This window comes from Rhagoletis zephyria, unplaced genomic scaffold, assembly GCF_001687245.7.
Source record: "Rhagoletis zephyria isolate East Lansing unplaced genomic scaffold, Rhagoletis_zephyria_1.1 Rzeph_scaffold_05624, whole genome shotgun sequence".
Classification (NCBI taxonomy): Eukaryota; Metazoa; Arthropoda; class Insecta; order Diptera; family Tephritidae; genus Rhagoletis; species Rhagoletis zephyria.
The window spans coordinates 1-19,021 of NW_016162707.1; the positions used below are offsets into that span (position 1 = coordinate 1).

The 19,021-nt window shown below is 37.2% G+C and overlaps 1 protein-coding gene across 1 annotated transcript in view; it reads left to right on the forward strand.

Annotated features, from left to right (window-relative positions):
- The first annotated feature begins 4,807 nt into the window (after window positions 1-4,807).
- Window positions 4,808-19,021, forward strand: part of LOC108372315 (uncharacterized) — a 31,236-nt gene continuing 17,022 nt past the window's right edge. The window contains exon 1 of the mRNA XM_017627983.1: window positions 4,808-5,016. Within this exon, the coding sequence (XP_017483472.1) occupies window positions 4,933-5,016 (84 nt within the window). The 5' untranslated portion in view covers window positions 4,808-4,932. The remainder of the gene's footprint in view (window positions 5,017-19,021) is intronic.

The following is a 19,021-nucleotide window of genomic DNA, read 5'->3' on the forward strand; positions in this document are numbered from 1 at the left end:
CCGCCATCCACTAAATGCGATGGACGGGCTAAGAAGGTGGAGCGTGGAGTCTTGCGACGTCTACTAAGTTGCCACGTAAAGGAGTGCAATTCGGTGTTGGAGTTGTGGTGGAATAGAGACCGGCGTTCACTCTAGTCGACGAAAGTCTAGCCAAAATCCTCATCAAAGCGAGATTCTTCAACATCTCATTCATATGTGCATCCAAGACTCTCTCAGTTTATAGCGTACATATTAGCTGAGGGTGATCGACTTAGCCGGGGCCCGAAACTTGGCAGTATTTATTACTGGGTTCTAGCATAAAAAGATCCATCATACGTACACTCCGAGGGCCAAACATCGACTCGCACTACTATATTGATGCATTCAATATACGACCCAATTTCGGAGCAGCAAGAAAGGGCCGCAACAATGCAAGGAAAGTTCAACGTTGAAAATCTGCAATCAGAACAGACGACCAATGGATTCGGCGCTCGACCCTCACACCTGCTGTGAGAGAGCACTCTTCAACAAACCGACTTGCGCGATCAGTGGAACCACATTTCCCGCTCATTACTGGTACGATAAGGAGTGTGAGAAAATGCCTGAAATGCAGGCCGACAGAAAAAACACCCGACATTTTTAGCAGAGTTGAGCGACTTACGGAAGGTTCCAAGACTCTTGTAGGAAAAACCAAGGCGACCTAGTGACCGATGTCCAGAACGTACTCAGATTATGGAGGAAACACTTTTCGACCCTTTTGAATGGCAGAAGCACTGAAAGAAGTGGAGAAGATGAATCCGAGGTCCCAGTCGATGACGATGGAGTCAATATCCCAGCGCCTGACTACGACGAAAAGTGTCAAAGCTGCTTGAGCTGACGGCCTGTCAGCGGAGTTATTTAATTACGATGGCAAGGAGGTAATAGGGTGCATGCCCGACGACTGGAATTCAAGTGCGCTCTGCCCAATCCACAAGAAAGGCGACCCCGCCATGCGTGCCAACTACCGCGGGATCAGCCTTCTAAGCATACGTTACAAGGTCTTATCGAATGTATTGTCTACCATAGACCATGTGTTCACAATACGTCAAATCTTGGAAAATACCCACCAGAAAAGGATCGGCACTCACCACCTATTTTTCGACTTTAAAGCCGCTTTCGACAGCACTAAAAGGAGTTTCCTATATACCGCTATGTCTGAATTTGGCAACCCCTCAAAACTCATACGGCTGTGAAAAATGACGTTGAGCAATACCGCCAGCTCTGTTCTGTTGCCGTTCGCCACCAGACGGGGTTTCAGACAGGGCGACTCTCTTTCATGTGACTTCTTTAACCTGATGTTGGAGAAGATGATAAGATCTGCAGAACTGAACCGCTCAGGAACAATTTACTACAAGAGCATACAATTGCTGGCTTATGCCGATGACACTGACATCATCGGTAAGAAAAACCGCGAAGTCTGTCCTGGCTTTTCCAAGTTGGACAAGGAAGCAAAGCGAATGGGTCTGGTGGTAAATGAGGACAAGGAAGTATCCCTGTCATCAAACAAACAATCAGCACATTCGCGCCTTGGCACCCACGTCACTTTTGACAGTTATAGTTTCGAGAAAGTAGAGAATTTCGTTTACTTGGGAACCAGCATTAACACCGATAATAATGTCAGCATGGAAATCCAATGCAGAATCGCTCCTGCTAACAAGTACTGCTTTGGACTGAGTAGGCAATTCACGAGTAAAGTCCTCTCTCGACGTACGAAAACCACACTATAAGTCACTCATCATGCCCGTGTCGGTATATGGCGAATTGAAATAGAGCGGCTCAACTGGCTTGACCATGTCGTTCGAATGGATACCGACGCCCCAGCTCTGAAAGTGTTCTGGTTTCACTTGGCATTTCCAATTGACGTCAGTTGACCAAAATCGCCTTGGCGGTTACAGCGCCAAATAAGAAGAAGAAGACGAGAATAGATCTATAACCTTATCAGCCACACAGTGTTATAATCCCGACGAAATCCTTGACGGTGGTACCGAAAGAGGACGGGGTTAGGCTTTCGATGCTTCCTCCCCGTAAAATAAACATGCTCTTACTGAGCNATCAGTCACACAGTGTTATAATCCCGACGAAATCCTTGACGGTGGTACCGAGAGAGGACGGGGTTAGGCTTTCGATGCTTCCTCCCCGTAAAATAAACATGCTCAGTAAAAAGTTAATAATTTAAATCGACGAATAGTTTCATATCAACTTTTGTGAACTTCTGTTTATTTATTTTTTGTACAACATATTTACCTCTATTGGTTACAATAATTTTAAGCTATAATAAAAAAAATTTTAGCAAGTAAGTTATTGGTTTTGAATTTTTTTTTATGCCCCTCCCCCTCCCAATAAATTTCGTTCTGGCTACGCCCATGTTTGCCTGTAAATACCGCCTTCTTAACTGAAAATTTAGAAGTTATAAGTTAATTTTAGTACAGTCAAGTTATTGTTGAAAATTAGTCATCGTCATTGAAATGGTCTTAGGTTGCTTAACTAATTATTTGGTTAATATTTATATGGAGAATATAGTGCTAGAGTAAAATATAAAAATTTCATGAGCATCCTCTAAATTTATACTTAAAAACGTAGGTTTTTTGCCAGGAGCTCTTTCGGCAAGGGTCCGTCCATATATTCGCCTGTTTTGAACCCCCCTTCCCTCACATAATAAATTGTAAGATTTAATTGATCCCCCCCGCCGCAGATCTTACGTAAGGTTAAAAATCCCATAGACATGTTTTTTCAATTAAACATTACAAAATACTATATAAAGCATTGTTCACCCAAAATCGGTACGCATAAAATGGGTTATATCTTTTTAACAGGTTTTCAGAAAATAATATTTAATATATTAAAATAAAGGGAAGTATTCCGCTATAGATAGATGTTAGCGAAAGTTTCACAGTTTGCTTGTATAAATAAAGAACAGTCTTAAAAACTTCATTACATAGTTATACTAGTCATTCTTTGTTGTCGATTTCTTTGGTTCACGGTCCAGCCAGCCAATCTGAAAGAGGAGCTGTGGCTACTCCTATCTCGTACTTATTTTTCATTCAAAGGTATTTCATTTTCACAGTCCACTGAAATTTCTTCTTGATTCACCCACTCAACAATATCCTCTGTTTCATTTTCTGTGATGACACGCATGAGCTCTCGCCCGCGTCGTGAAATTATCCTCTTTGCTCTTCGACGCTGAGGCTCAGAAAAGATTAAGTGAAGCTTTTTGTCAATGCTTAGGGGCTGTCCATATATTNACTGAAATTTCTTCTTGATTCACCCACTCAACAATATCCTCTGTTTCATTTTCTGTGATGACACGCATGAGCTCTCGCCTGCGTCGTGAAATTATCCTCTTTGCTCTTCGACGCTGAGGCTCAGAAAAGATTAAGTGAAGCTTTTTGTGAATGCTTAGGGGCTGTCCATATATTAGGTAAGGGAGTTTTCGCCAATTTGTGCCCCAACCCTAACTCGGAAAATTTTTTTGGACCGCTCTATTGTACATACATACAATAATTATTTTGTAACGAAAAAACGAAATCATTCAGCCTTATCATGAGTTTCATTTTCCCCGAACCGATTCACTTTTCACTTTTGGTTCCATATTTTTACTATGAGCGGATAACAAATTTTCGGGTGAATTTTTTTATCAGGCGAAACTAAGGATAAGGCAGATTACTGTTTTCAGGGAAAATTTGTTATTCTCACAAGCGTTCCTACATTCGTTACCTGTACCCCATACGATTCGCTTTTACACCACTGTAGCTCAAATTTCTCTGGGCTCACCAACACAATGGGTGCATTCAAAAACGTCAAAATACAAAGCATCAGTCTCTTTTATTTCCAAACCGCACTAGAAGAAAAAGTCTAACTAAGTCTAAGGTAAGGGAGTTTTCGCCTGTTTGTGCCCCAAACCTAACTCGGAAAATTTTTTTGGACCGCTCTATTGTACATACATACAATAATTATTTTGTAACGAAAAAACAAAATCATTCAGCCTTATCATGAGTTTCATTTTCCCCGAACCGATTCACTTTTCACTTTTGGTTACATATTTTTACTATGAGCGGATAACAAATTTTCGGGTGAATTTTTTTATCAGGCGAAACTAAGGATAAGGCAGATTACTGTTTTCAGGGAAAATTTGTTATTCTCACAAGCGTTCCTACATTCGTTACCTGTACCCCATACGATTCGCTTTTACACCACTGTAGCTCAAATTTCTCTGGGCTCACCAACACAATGGGTGCATTCAAAAACGTCAAAATACAAAGCATCAGTCTCTTTTATTTCCAAACCGCACTAGAAGAAAAAGTCTAACTTGCACAACCTAGTTTAAAACTAGCATCTAACCGTGGTTGCGCACATTCGGCATTACAATGTACATTCAGTTCAATCACTTTCAGTTTTGCCGACCACTGGCTTAAAGTCACAAAATCAGCATCGCTTGCCATTCTCTGCTGCATACTTACAAGCGCACGATCTAGAAGTTTACAAGACACAGAAAAACACTTTAAGCTGAGAAATTTAATCTCAAATCGAATTTATCTCACAAATCAAAGCTCTGCGTTAATTTTGCTGTTATAAAAAGTATTTTAAAACTTGAATTAAGTACATATATAAAAACTTAAGTTGTGTATTAGAAAATATACATTAGGCGCTAAAGCTTTTGCATTCAGACGAATTCAAAAGTTCATATAGGTATACATATATACAATGTGTGCATATGTATATGCATCTAACGAATTTTAACTTCACTGTTTATTAAACTTGGGAACTTCAGTTGGAGGCACAGCTGGAGGAGTTATCCATTGCTGATCAGTAACAATTTTGAGCTACTCGAAGACGGTAGAATTTGAAACATCCTCAACATTTTAAGTGCGAATTTAAACTTGTCGGCAATATTAAAAAGGAACATTTGTAAATAAGATGGATACGTCGCATTTGAGTTTGTACTGCAGCTTACTTCTCATATTTATCTACATTGTGGCTCCAATAGCTGTGGAGGTTCAGGTATGTATTAAGTATGGCTGACTTCCAAAACGTACCAATACAATGTTTGGATACCGTTCTACTGCGGTATTTGAACTGTTTGCATATGCAGAGTTGCGAAACATTGCAACCACATACATTGCATATTTTGAATATTCAATATAACTTTTCGGATGCGTTTTGGGAAAGTATACATTGTCAAGATTTTGTAGTACGACGTTTTGGAACATTATACTTTGTACGTATGCAATACAATTGACGTTTTGGAAGTCAGCCTATATGTATACGTAGATGTGTAAGTTGGTATGATTGCTTGGTACATACATAAATATATTTTAATTAATATACTATACTTACATATGTGAATAGTTATAAACTAATATTCGAGACGCCAACACCTTTGTTTGTAAAGTTTAGTTTACTTCACCTCGCCTTTCCGGTTAGTCTGTCAGTCAATAAAACACTTGTAAGCCTATTCACAACATGCATATGTACATAGTAGTGGGATTCCTGAAACATCGCAAAGTTGTTGCAAATGTCGCATTTGTCTCAAAATTTGTCACCTTGCGACACAGCTGATTACTTTTGTATGGAAACTTGCGACATTGCCATAGTATTTGAGCTGGGAATCATTGCAAAGTCAAAGTCGCGAAACACATGTTTTTTATTGTCTTAAAATACTTCAAGAAGAAGATATCTGTTAAAGCTGCTTCGAAATATTATATTAAAAACTTTTCTTTTTCTCTAACGCGCGGATTTTTTTTTAATTTTACATTTGCAATCCTGAGTTGCGATAGGTCGTTCATACAACTTTGTTCGCAATATTGCCATTTCGCCAAAAATGCAACTTTGCGAGGTTTTATGAATCGCACTAGTATGTATGTACTTCATACATATGTATATAGATATGTATGTACATTAGGGTGGTCTAAATATACACAGGAATATCATCTTTTAGGAATTTTATTGCTGCTACCCCAGAATAATAGAAATATATGGAAAATGTGGAGCTCCGTATTTTTATATTTAATATTTCAGCCGGTAAAAATAAATATTTTTTGATCCAATACAAATGTTTCCCTTCAGAAATCTTCCAACAATAGAATTCAGATCCAAATCTAACACTAGAATTCATCATAAATAAATTGTTTGAATATTTCTAAAAAAGAAGGAATTCATATTCTTATTCGATGAAAAATTTTTTATTTTTAACGATTTTATAAAAACTACAAAAAAATGTATTTTCTCCATATGAAATATATGGAAAACTTCCAAGACCCGACGCACAGTCCGGAAACTTTATTTCAGTCTAGAAACTTTATTTTCTCGAATTTTGGCCGCACTTTTGGAATTCGGCCGCACTGTGCGGCGGGACGATTACATGTGGACCGATTTTAAAATACAAAAATATCGGTGTCCTTATTTTAGATATTCTTCAATTCTGGGGGTTGGTGGACTACCCTAATGTACATACATATGTATGAAGGCACATAAGTATTTCTGACTGCATTAAATGGCCAGCAGAGGTAGCGTTCACTTTTGACCCAAATATTAAGCGGTTCGAAAAAAAGCGAACCCATAGTGGTGTAAAGCAATGCATGCAGATAAATCTGAAAATATTTCCACTTTTCGCTGATATTTTGGTAATTACAGTGATTTGGAAAATATTTTGTGCAGTGCAGCAGAACCGGTCTGCAAAATCAACTACGAATGCTTGGCCAAGTGACCACCAACCAGTGAATGGGGCAAATCGGTGTATGGATGGACGGCATACTTACATACACTCGTACTTACATACATACATACGTATGTAGCAAATTACTAAAAATGCGGGGCACACCTCTGAGCTCTTTCTTTTGCAAAACCTTATGCAACGGCTATGAGAATATGGCAAGCGAATTTCCCCACACTAAGCGATAATGGAAAGCGAAAGTGTAGTGCTTAGAGTGTAGATAATTGAATAGTAAAAATAATTTACGAGAAAATTTGTGAAATGGTGGAAATCAATAAGACTGTTTTTATATTTGCGCTTAAGGCTAATTAAGTAAGTTTGAGCCTGAGTCAAGTTTTTGAAATTTTATATTTATTCAAATCAGTAGTGCTATTACAGAGTGTTCAAATCAATTTCTCATCAGACTTCCATGAGCTAAGTTCGGCTGTTGTTGCCTTTTATAATTTTTATTGCCAACTCAACTATAATCGAAAGCATCTATTTGTAGTTGTTTATTATTGCTGATGTTCTTTAACAGTTTTATAGAGATTGGGGCCGTTTTTTTATTACTATTACCTCCCTTTTATTAGCTCGGGATGTAACTATGTAATATTGGTGCGCCTAAAAGATGCAGCGATTTCTATTCTCAAGTTACATACCTGGTGGCAGTACGAATGGAAATTATAATAGCGAGGTTTTAGTGTTTTTTTTAACTATAATTTTTTACTAAGAATTATTTTTGTAGATTAACTCCACCATTGAAAGCGAATGGTCTGCCCACTGAGCTAAGTTCGCAGTGTAAACTGTTGTTGCTTATTCCACTTTTTCATTGGTCAACTCCTCCACAATCTTCTCCTTCTTCTTTTTTGGTGCTGTAACCGCCTAAGCGATTTTGGCCGCGTTCAGCAAAGCACGCCAGTCGTTTCTCTTCTGTGCCAACTGACGCCAATTGGAAACACCAAGTGAAGCCAAGTCCTTCTCCACCTGATCTTTCCATCGCAATGAGGGCCTGGCTCTTCCTCTGCTACCACCAGCGGTTTCCGAGTTGAATACTTTCAGAGCTGGAGCGTCGGTGTCCATTCGAACGATATGGCCAAGCCTGCGGAGCCGCTGTATTTTAATTCACTGCACTATGTCCATGTCGTTGTAAACCTCATACAGCTCATCGTTCCATCGTTCCATCGTCTGCGATACTCGCCGTCGCCAACGCTTAAAGGCCCGTAAATCTTCCGCAAAATCTATCTTTCGAACACTCCAAGAGCCGCCTCATCGGATGTTGTCATTGTCCATGCTTCTGCGCCATATACCAGCACGGGCATGATAAGTGACTTATAGAGTGTGGTTTTCGTACGTCGAGAGAGGACTTTACTCCTGAATTGCCCAATCAGTGCAAAGTAGAACTTGTTGACATTATTATCGGTGCTAATGCTGGTTCCCAAGGAAACGAAATTCTCTTCTTTCTCAAAACTATAACTGTCAACAGTGACGTGGGTGTCAAGGCGCGAGTGGTGTGGTGACTGATTGTTTGATGACAGGACATACTTCGTCTTGCCCTCGTTTACCACCAGACCCATTCGCTTGGAAAAGGCAGAACAGACTTCGCAGTTGTTGTTACCGATGATGTAGATGTCATCGGCATAAGCCAGCAATTGCACGCTCTTGTAGTAAATTGTTCCTGAGCGGTTCAGTTCTGCAGCTCTTATTATCTTCCCCATCATCAGATTAAAGAAGTCACATAAATGAGAGTCGCCCGGTCTGAAACGCCGAACATCAAAAATCAAAGTAAAGCTACATATATCATATCCAAGAGTCGGTAGTTGGCACCTTTTCCAAATTTTTAGAACTTACATTGCACCGTAGCAGTAGTCGTCGTTTGAAATACTGGCAGCCGATTTCTCAGTGGATGTTTAATTATAATCAAAAGATTATCCCTTATTGTCATCTTCTCATTGTACTTAATATAAGATTAACTCACCACCACCTTTCAAAAGATTTATTAATGGTGAAACCTGCTTTTCCTGTAAATCCTGTAAAACCTGCAAATCCTGAAATTGGGTTGGGTTGAATCCAAACAGTTTGTTATTTTGCGAAATCCTAGGAAACGAAACAATTGCCAGCTGGCACCTTTGTAATAATGGTTTAAATTTAATTAATGCCTTCATTCTGCTCACACGTATGAGTTGTCAAAAATCATTGTTTTGAAAATGTAATCCTCAAGTAAATGTCAATTACACCAATTTACAAAAGTATTTATGAAATGTAAAAATCAGTACAAACTCAAAAAGCAGTAGATTTTGCGTACTGATTTCGGGCTCTTAAAAATCAGTACAATATAAAAAAGTCAGCACATGTACTGATTAAATCAGCGCATCTGGCCACCCTAGTACATATAAATTAGATACATTCATACGTGTAGTTAAAGTATATTCCAAGCGTACACTTTTCAGTAAAATGGTGTATCTGCATGTTATTTTATTATAATGATTGCGTTTATTTATTATATCTAATAAATGGAAAGTGGTCGTCTGGTGAAGACTGAGAGTAAAGAAAAGCAGAAAAAACAATACATATAAATTTTTTATTTCTTTTAAATGTTTCGACTTGCCATTATAAGGATATTAATAAGAAACCAAAAATATACACACGTAAATAGAATAAGAATATGTATGGATGTAGAAGAAAACTCAATAAAAAAAAAGGTCTCCCTGCAAGAACAGTGACTATCATTTGACAAATCATTTGAGTGGCAAGACTGATAGAGATTTCTGTCGCTGGCTACCTACATGTTTCTATCAAATTCTAAAGGGCAGTGTGAAAAATCTGATGTAAACATTTGTGTACAAATTCTTCCGTCTTCCTCCAACTTATGGCCTTATTTTATGGTTTCTTTTCAACAAACTCAAAAATTGCATATGTGTTAGTAAGATAAATGAGAATGTGTTAGTTTCCATCACACCCCTGCAAAAAATTGTGCGACTAATCTCTAAAGAGAGTATTCCGAGATTACTCTCAATCGGGTACAATTGGGCATTAATTAGTCCTAACGGGTACTAATGGAGGTCAATTAGTCTCGATTCATCCCTTATGGGTATAATTGGAGATCAATTAGTCCCCAACTCATCTCTAACGGGTACTATTAACGATTTAATGATATGTACGCTCTTAGTCAATGAAATTTCATGTGCGGCGTTGGCACACAGAGAGAGTATTCACCTAACAAAACTGAGCATCCCGGTTCGAATCTCAGCTGGCGAAAATTTTTATTTTTATTTTTTAAGTGACTAGTCGCTTTTTATACCCTTTCGGGTATAAATGTGAACAATTAGTCTCTTCATAGGACATGCCCGAACAAAAGCGATCAGTTCATTCCATATAAAGAGATCAAAAGTGGTATTAGTCGCATGCTCCTTTGCGATGGCTCCCGGAGTCGTCCCGGATTAGTCCCATTTTTTGCAGGGACAATTCTTGTAGGGCTGCATTTCATATCCATGCACACATACATATGTATGTATATATGTGTGTATCTATATGCATGTACTTATATAAGTGCAAAGTTATTTACTGAACAGTAGCGCAGAATGAGCAAAAATTTCTGAATTCGTCACTTTAGATATACATATGTCGGAATAGCGTCGGCTGATTCGTTAGCAATATCCTCTGTAGGAATATCTCTAGTAGATTCGCCAGGATTCTGATTCTTATGCATTTCCCTTTTGGTTTACAGCAGAAGCGTAATGAGTTCCTGAATGATGTGTTCTGTTCGCAGTATATAATTCAATTAAACCCCCATGCCACAATTCTATTGTTTTTGTATGATTTGTTCCGAACAAGTGTTTTTCCAATAAAACTCACACTATGACACATCATTCAGGGCCACATTCGGTAGAGTCTGAGGCTCGCACCTTGCTTCCAGCAAAGTTGGAACAGAACGAAAAGAGAATATGTTACCAAAGTAATCATGATCAGAAAATGCATACTCTGTTCCAAATTTCCTTACATAACACAGTACAAAAGGTACAAAGTAGCTCAATATAAAACTATACTCTACAATACGCCGACACGGCCTTCCTGACGTACCACACGTCCTCGGGTGTGACTGAAAGAAATCAAAAACTTAGAAATGGTTTGTAAAATTTAGCAAATTTATTGGAACAATTATCTAACATAAAATGTTCAAGGTTCCATCTCCGTGACAGATCAAAAGACTTGACATCGTTGTGCACCATGGCTAAACAATTACATATTTTCGGAAAGTAGTTCCCATAAGTTACTCATACTTAACAAACCCTAATTTTATCATTTCACACTTAAGACTCTTGCTACAATTTGTAACGATGTCGTGCTCCACATGAACACCACACGTAGACCTCCGCCACATCCCTAAGCGCCCCACACGCCATGATCAAACATTTCTGTTTGCACTTGTGCTTGCACAAAGTGACTGTGGTGCGGTCTACAGCCTTAAACTTCGTTGACATCAGATTCAGCGCCTTCGCTTTTAACACTTTCACTAGTGCCAACTTCGTCAATTATGTCCAACATATGGGAACTTCTCCTTCAGGCAATTTTCTTAAATGTTCATGTGAATATTTGTACGTTCTTTTACTCGTCAATGATTTCGAAATCTACCTGTCTCCGTCTAAAACCTCTGTCACCAAAAATGGACCTCTGAACTTAGGATCTAACTTCGTTTGATGCCTCTCTTCATTTCTAAGCAAAACGTATTCACCAACATTATGTTTTACGATTTTAGCTTTGTTTTTATCAAATCTAGATTTTTCATAACGAGCATTGCGTTGCATATTTTCCAAGGCTCGAGTTCTTACCAATGAAATATTTACAGAGTTTTCTTCATCATTAATTGGAATAAGACTTAGTGGACGTGCCTCTTTGCCAATAAGTAACTCTAAAGGACTAGCCTTAGTCACCCGATTAGCCGTGGAATTCAAAGCCAATTGTATTTGACATAATGCATCTTGCCAAGACCGTTTACTGCTTTCAACAGCGGTCAAAAGATTTTTCAACGTACTCATTATACGCTCAACTTGACCATTAGCGCGACTTGCACCGGTAGCTACTAAATGTAAATCTATTTTTTGTGAAGTACAAAATTCACGAAAATCTTTACTAGCGAAACATCTACCCTGGTCAGCAATTACGCGCGATGGTACACCAAACACCGATATCGAGGACTTCAAAGCTCTAATGCAATTAACAGAGTCAATATTAACAGTGTGATGTAAATAAACAAACTTAGTAAATGCATCGATTTGAACTATTACGTATTCTTTCAGGTAATTTTTACCACTTAGTATTCCTGTTATATCAAAATGAATAGTATGCCAAGGTATGCCGACCTTGGGTATAGGGTGAAGCTCTGCTTGTATTTTACCAGACGGTGATTTTGATAGCTTACAGGTAATACAATTTTCTACGAATTTGCGAACAAATTTGGACATATTTTCAAACCACTATTATTGGGTACACTTTGTCTAACGTTTTCTCCCAACCCAAATGCATAACAGCTTCGTGCACATGGTTTATAACTGACCACCTGAAAGACCTTGGTACCACAGGTAGGCATCGCGTCTTGCCATTTCTTTGTATCTTACGATAGAGCGTTCCCGCCCGCAATTCATGCGTTCTTGCCACCTCCTCAGAAAGTTTATTACTTTGTAATTTAGAAACAAGAGTAGTGATAGATAGAGTCCCTTTATTGTTCGGCGAGGAGCCAATTGTCAGAAATTTCTGCTAAATTTATACGTTTTTCAACAGTTTTATTCTTTTGATTTTCCTCTGTTGGTAACAAATTACGCGAAAAGAAATCCACATGCGCCATTCTCTTCCCCTCTCTATACTCAACATCAAAATCAAAAGATTGTAAATACGCCCACCACCGGTGAACTCTTGGAGTCAAATCTATTTTAGTGCGGGAAGCCTTTAAGGAGTTGAGGTCTGTCAACACCACAAAGTGCCGACCCTGCAAATAATGTCGAAAATGTTTTATTGAATTTACCACGGCCATCGTTTCTAATTCATACGAGTGATACCTAGATTCAGCTGGCGAAGTTCTTTTACTGTAATACTCAACTACATGTGGTTTGTTTTCAATTTTATGCAATAAAATAGCTCCATATCCTTCGGAACTAGCATCAGTGTGCAACTCTATAGGGTATTGTGGATCAAAAATTGTTAATACAGGTTTGTTTGTCAAAATCATAATAACTTTTTGACGGATCTCCTCAAATCCAGGTTTCCATAAAAAGGAACTATTCGCTGAAGTAAGAAAATAGAGAGGTCTCATCAATTGGGAAAATTTAGGTATAAATTGTCTGAAATATGATGCTAAACCTATAAACTGTCTCAACTGTATAACAGATTGAGGAGGAGGTAAAGCACTCAATGACTGTATTTTGCGTGGATTAGGCCGTATTTCCCCTGTCTTTACCTCATACCCAAGATATTCAACACTTGTCTTAAGGAATGAGCATTTGGTTATGTTAAAAGAAAACCCTGCTTTGGTTAGAACGTCTATGACTAATTTCAATCACTCGAAGGCTTCCTCTTTAGTAGTAGCAACTACCATAATGTCATCCATATACACTACTACAAAAGAATGAGCAAGATCGCCTAAAGCTACCATAACGCCGCGTTGAAAAACTGCAGGCGCATTTTTAAGACCAAAAGGCAACGTCAAATATTCATACTGTCCCTCTGGTGTAACGAAAGCTGTGCGCTCTATGGAATCAGGTTCTATAGGAATTTGATGAAATCCACTTTCCATAACAAGGTAAGAAAAATATTTTGCCCCACGTAATCTAGCTATCTGATCCGATATAAGAGGTAAAGGATATTTGTCAGCCACAGTGTTTGAATTTAATTCGCGATAGTCAACACAAAGACGATCTGCACCATTTTTCTTTTTGACAAGAAGAATTTGGCTTGCGAAAGGAGAACAGCTTGGACGAATAATATTCAACTCTAATAGCTCCCCTATTCTTTTTCGAACAACCTCTTTTTCCTCTGATCCTAGTCTATAAGTTCGCCTCTGTACGGTTTTATTTGGGTCAATCAAACGTATCTCTAGCTGACCAGAGTTGACACGAGTTTGCGGAATACCATCTATAAACCAATTAGAATATTCTTTCATTATTTTCAACAAACGCTTTTTATCACACACATCTAATTGATTATCATTGTTAATAAAATCTTCAAATTTTCCCGTAACGGAACACGCATCTATGGTTTTTGATAAAAAGATATTAAATTTGTCATCCGTCATTACCACACCGAAACCTTGACTTAAAATTTCACGGCCAATCATCACGTCATATTTCAAGTAACAATCTAAAATAACATGAAGGCTGCATTTCTTTATTCATTCTGAATGTTTGGAATAAACTTTTTTGTTTATTTATTCTTTAGAACGTTCCTGATGATATGTTGACGTATATTTCAAACGCATTCTGTTTATTCCGGCTGTGAAATGGGATTATCCGGAATGTATAAAGAAACGCAGCCGAATTGAAATTTCTAAAGCATGATCACCTATTATAACATTGGATAAAATTTGTAACGTACTACATACTGCAGTATTCCCAATATCTTTCAAAATTACAACACTATTAATTCGCTTTCCAAAAAATTTAACTGAGATAGTTTCCTTTAAAAGAGAACAGTCAGCTCCGGAGTCAAAACAAAATGGATATGACTCACCAGACTGGAAAAGAACTCCCTTTGGTTCTACCACCGTACACACGTTCACTTTTTTCTCAAACGAGGTTTCTTTTTTACCGTTGGAAGACGAACTGCTACTCTTTGGACACTTCGTTGCAATATGACCGGCAGCTCCGCATTTGAAGCAAGTAAGCGGCAACCGATCTCTTCCTGTAAATGTACCACTCTGCAACTGATTACTGATTGAAGAAGATTTTGCTTTGTCCTTTTTAAGACGGCAGTCAGCGATTTTATGGCCAGTCTTACCACAAAATGGCACTTAACATAGGCTGGAAACTTCAGCTTCTTGTTTTCTGTGCCACCAGTCAGTAAACGAGACCTTACGCTTACCAAATGCAAAAGCTTTCAACTCCAACTGTAACTGATTTCTAGTTTTAATATTTGTTGTAAATATCAAACGCTGAAGTCGATCATCAAAATTTGCAGTGTCCGCAAGTACGAATGATATAGCAATTTCTTCAGTGCTCATCGACTTCCATCACGATGATAAGGACGTTACCAAACGACTTCCATACACCGAAAGGCATTCACCTTCTCTTGGACGACCATTGATAACGTTAATTAACGTGGCAGCTGGTGTCTCGACACCCGCAAAACGCTGCACGAATAATTCTTTGAACTGGCCCCTCGATATGCCGGCGAAACAAATCTGCGGCAACCACTGCGAAGCACTTCCCTGCAAAGACTTACTCAGAGCAAGAATGAATCCGCTACCCACTAACGGATTTTCCGACAAAATCATGTCCACCGTTGAACACCAAGAAATTGCATCAGCACCAGCACATTCAGGATCAAACTTTGGCAGGGCAATTGTTTTCACTTCTTGACTTGTAGATTTTTGCATTTGCAAGGCCTTTACCAGCTCAAGGAAGTTTCGATTTTGTATCTCCAATAAGGCACGCCATTGATCGTTTTGATTTTCTTGTGGGGGAGTCCATCCCACTTCTGATGTCGGAATAGCGTCGGCTGCTTCGTTAGCAATATCCTCTGTAGGAATATCTCTAGTAGATTCGTCACGATTCTGATTCTTATGCATTTCCCTTTTGGTTTACAGCAGAAGCGTAATGAGTTCCTGAATGATGTGTTCTGTTCGCAGTATATAATTCAATTAAAAATCCCCATGCCACAATTCTATTGTTTTTATATGATTTGTTCCGAACAAGTGTTTGTCCAATAAAACTCACACTATGACACATCATTCAGGGCCACATTCGGTAGAGTCTAAGACTCGCATCTTGCTTCCAGCAAAGTTGGAACAGAACGAAAAGAGAATATGTTACCAAAGTAATCATGATCAGAAAATCCATACCCTGTTCCAAATTTCCTTGCATAACACAGTACAAAAGGTACAAAGTAGCTCAATATAAAACTATACTCTACAATACGCCGACACATACATAGATTTTTAGTGAAAAAACTCAAAAAAGAATAGTTTTTTTTTTAAGTACCACTTTTCGCCGATTTTGGACTGGTGAGGATCTAGTTACTAGCGGCTTAGTTGGTTTTTCGCTATAAAAACCTAGTACAGAACTAGAAATTTTAGTCACTAGTCCGAGGTTTCCCTGCAGGATGGGAAGACTTTTCTATTACTTCTACTAGTGACGACAATGCACATGTATATGTATACGTGCAATTATAGCGTAATTTCTTAGAAAAGCGAAAAAACATCTTCCATAAAACGTTCTAAAAAGTTTTCAGGATTAGCTGTTGTGAGTGATCGCGAATGGAGCACCCTTGTTTATCTCATTTATGTAGGTGCGCAAAACTCTTACAAAATAAAAATTTTATGAAAAACGTTCGTATTTACGAAATATCTGGTATTCAGGGAAATCCCAACTAAACCACACAACTCCGCACTTAGCGAAATGCAGTTTGAAGAAATTCACTACCTGCTACAACTCTAAAATGAACGAAATTATGTGCTCTATTTCCGTAAATATTTCTAAAGCATCTATATATTAATACGCTAACATAAATTTTGTCTCCGTATCCATAACAAAATCGCTAAAAATATCCATTACAAAATCGATAAAAATATCCATAACAAAATCGATAAATATCGATATCCGAGATTTCGGGCCTCAAAAGGGCTCGGGATCCCGAATCCCGGTACTAGATGCCTTGGTACCTACTTCGAATTTGAACTTACTATACTAGAACTGAATGGGCTACAGGGTTGTTTGTTTTCATTTATTATTTTTAATTTAAAAAAGGAGGAGAAAAAAATGTTTCATTAAAAATTCTTACTTTTGCGAGCGCTAAGTGAAAAACGGAGATAGAGGGCTGAAATTTTGCCACAATTATTTTTTTGTGATCGACAGCGAAATTTTCATATGTAGCAATTTTCAGTGGGATTTTAAACAAGTTTCAATAAAAAAATCGAAAAATACCGATTACAAAATCGATTAATATCGATAACAAAATCGATAAATGTCGATAACAAAATCGATAAATATCGATTACAAAATCAATAAATATCGATAAATATCGATAACAAAATCGATAAATATCGAAAACAGAATCGATAAAAATATCGATAACAAAATCGATAAAAATATCGTTAACAAAATCGATAAAAATATCGATTATTATGTCGATGCGTTCCGAAAATATCGATAGCAAAATTGTTAAAAATATCGATAACTAACGATTATTTTATCGATAAGTCCCGAGAATCCCGAAAATCTCTAAAATCCCAAAATAGTTCCCAGATTGAGTCTCTGTGTCTCTGTCTATATCCTTTCCTCTTTGATTACTTCTTATTTATTTCTTCTCCTATCTTCATCTTTACTTTTATCGGTATCCTCATCCTCCTTTTGTCTTTACTTTTATGTTTGTCATTTTCTTCATCTACATATTCCCCCTCACCTTTACCCTTATATATCAATGAATTCACTTGGCAGTGATTTCACTTGTTAGGAAAACTACTGTTTCTATACGATCACTGTTTTGGTAAGAAAATAAACAACCTTAGAAATTTTTATTGAAAATTTTGTGCTTATAAATTATGTGCTTATAATGGAAAATTTTGTAGATCGAGATAGAATAAAATTTGTAAACGAACGGAAAATTAGTGGCGCCCAACGTAAAATTTATTAAAATATAACGAATCCTTATAAGAGGATAANGGAGATAGAGGGCTGAAATTTTGCCACAATTATTTTTTTGTGATCGACAGCGAAATTTTCATATGTAGCAATTTTCAGTGGGATTTTAAACAAGTTTCAATAAAAAAATCGAAAAATACCGATTACAAAATCGATTAATATCGATAACAAAATCGATAAATGTCGATAACAAAATCGATAAATATCGATTACAAAATCAATAAATATCGATAACAAAATCGATAAATATCGAAAACAGAATCGATAAAAATATCGATAACAAAATCGATAAAAATATCGTTAACAAAATCGATAAAAATATCGATTATTATGTCGATGCGTTCCGAAAATATCGATAGCAAAATTGTTAAAAATATCGATAACTAACGATTATTTTATCGATAAGTCCCGAGAATCCCGAAAATCTCTAAAATCCCAAAATAGTTCCCAGATTGAGTCTCTGTGTCTCTGTCTATATCCTTTCCTCTTTGATTACTTCTTTTTTATTTCTTCTCCTATCTTCATCTTTACTTTTATCGGTATCCTCATCCTCCTTTTGTCTTTACTTTTATGTTTGTCATTTTCTTCATCTACATATTCCCCCTCACCTTTACCCTTATATATCAATGAATTCACTTGGCAGTGATTTCACTTGTTAGGAAAACTACTGTTTCTATACGATCACTGTTTTGGTAAGAAAATAAACAACCTTAGAAATTTTTATTGAAAATTTTGTGCTTATAAATTATGTGCTTATAATGGAAAATTTTGTAGATCGAGATAGAATAAAATTTGTAAACGAACGGAAAATTAGTGGCGCCCAACGTAAAATTTATTAAAATATAACGAATCCTTATAAGAGGATAATAATAATTATAAAAATCCTTATAAAAGGAGAATTTTTAAAAAAGGACAGAAATATCCTTAGAAAAGGAAAAAATCCTTATAAAAGGAAAATAATTATTTTAAAATTATAATTTTAAAATAAATCCTAAAAAAGGATAAAACTATTCTTAGTAAGTGATATAAATATAATGTAAATAAAATACAAAATATAAATGAAATAAAAAAACGCGCCCTGTTTTTATAAATCGACTGACCCCGTGTTTTTAACGAAGTTATTGGTCAGCGGTCGACGTAGTGACGCCGCGTTTTGTTATTAAGCAGCAGTTAACGTACATCTTACGTAGAAATTTCACAAGAAATCATCGATCATCGAGTTATAAAAGGTTTTTCAACATCAAACAAGGACAATTCGGACATCGCAAGCAAAGAGTGCAATAATTAAGCGTCGAGATTCGTGGTCAAAGAAGTCATCATTGAAATTAAAAGCATAGCAACGCCCGTCACGTGACCTTTTTATACCCGAGCGCACTTGTGCACAAGGGTCATTTATGTATACATTTGTCTATATCTATCTCGATTCGTTTTGGCTGTTACAAACAACCGTTATGTGAACAAAATTAATATA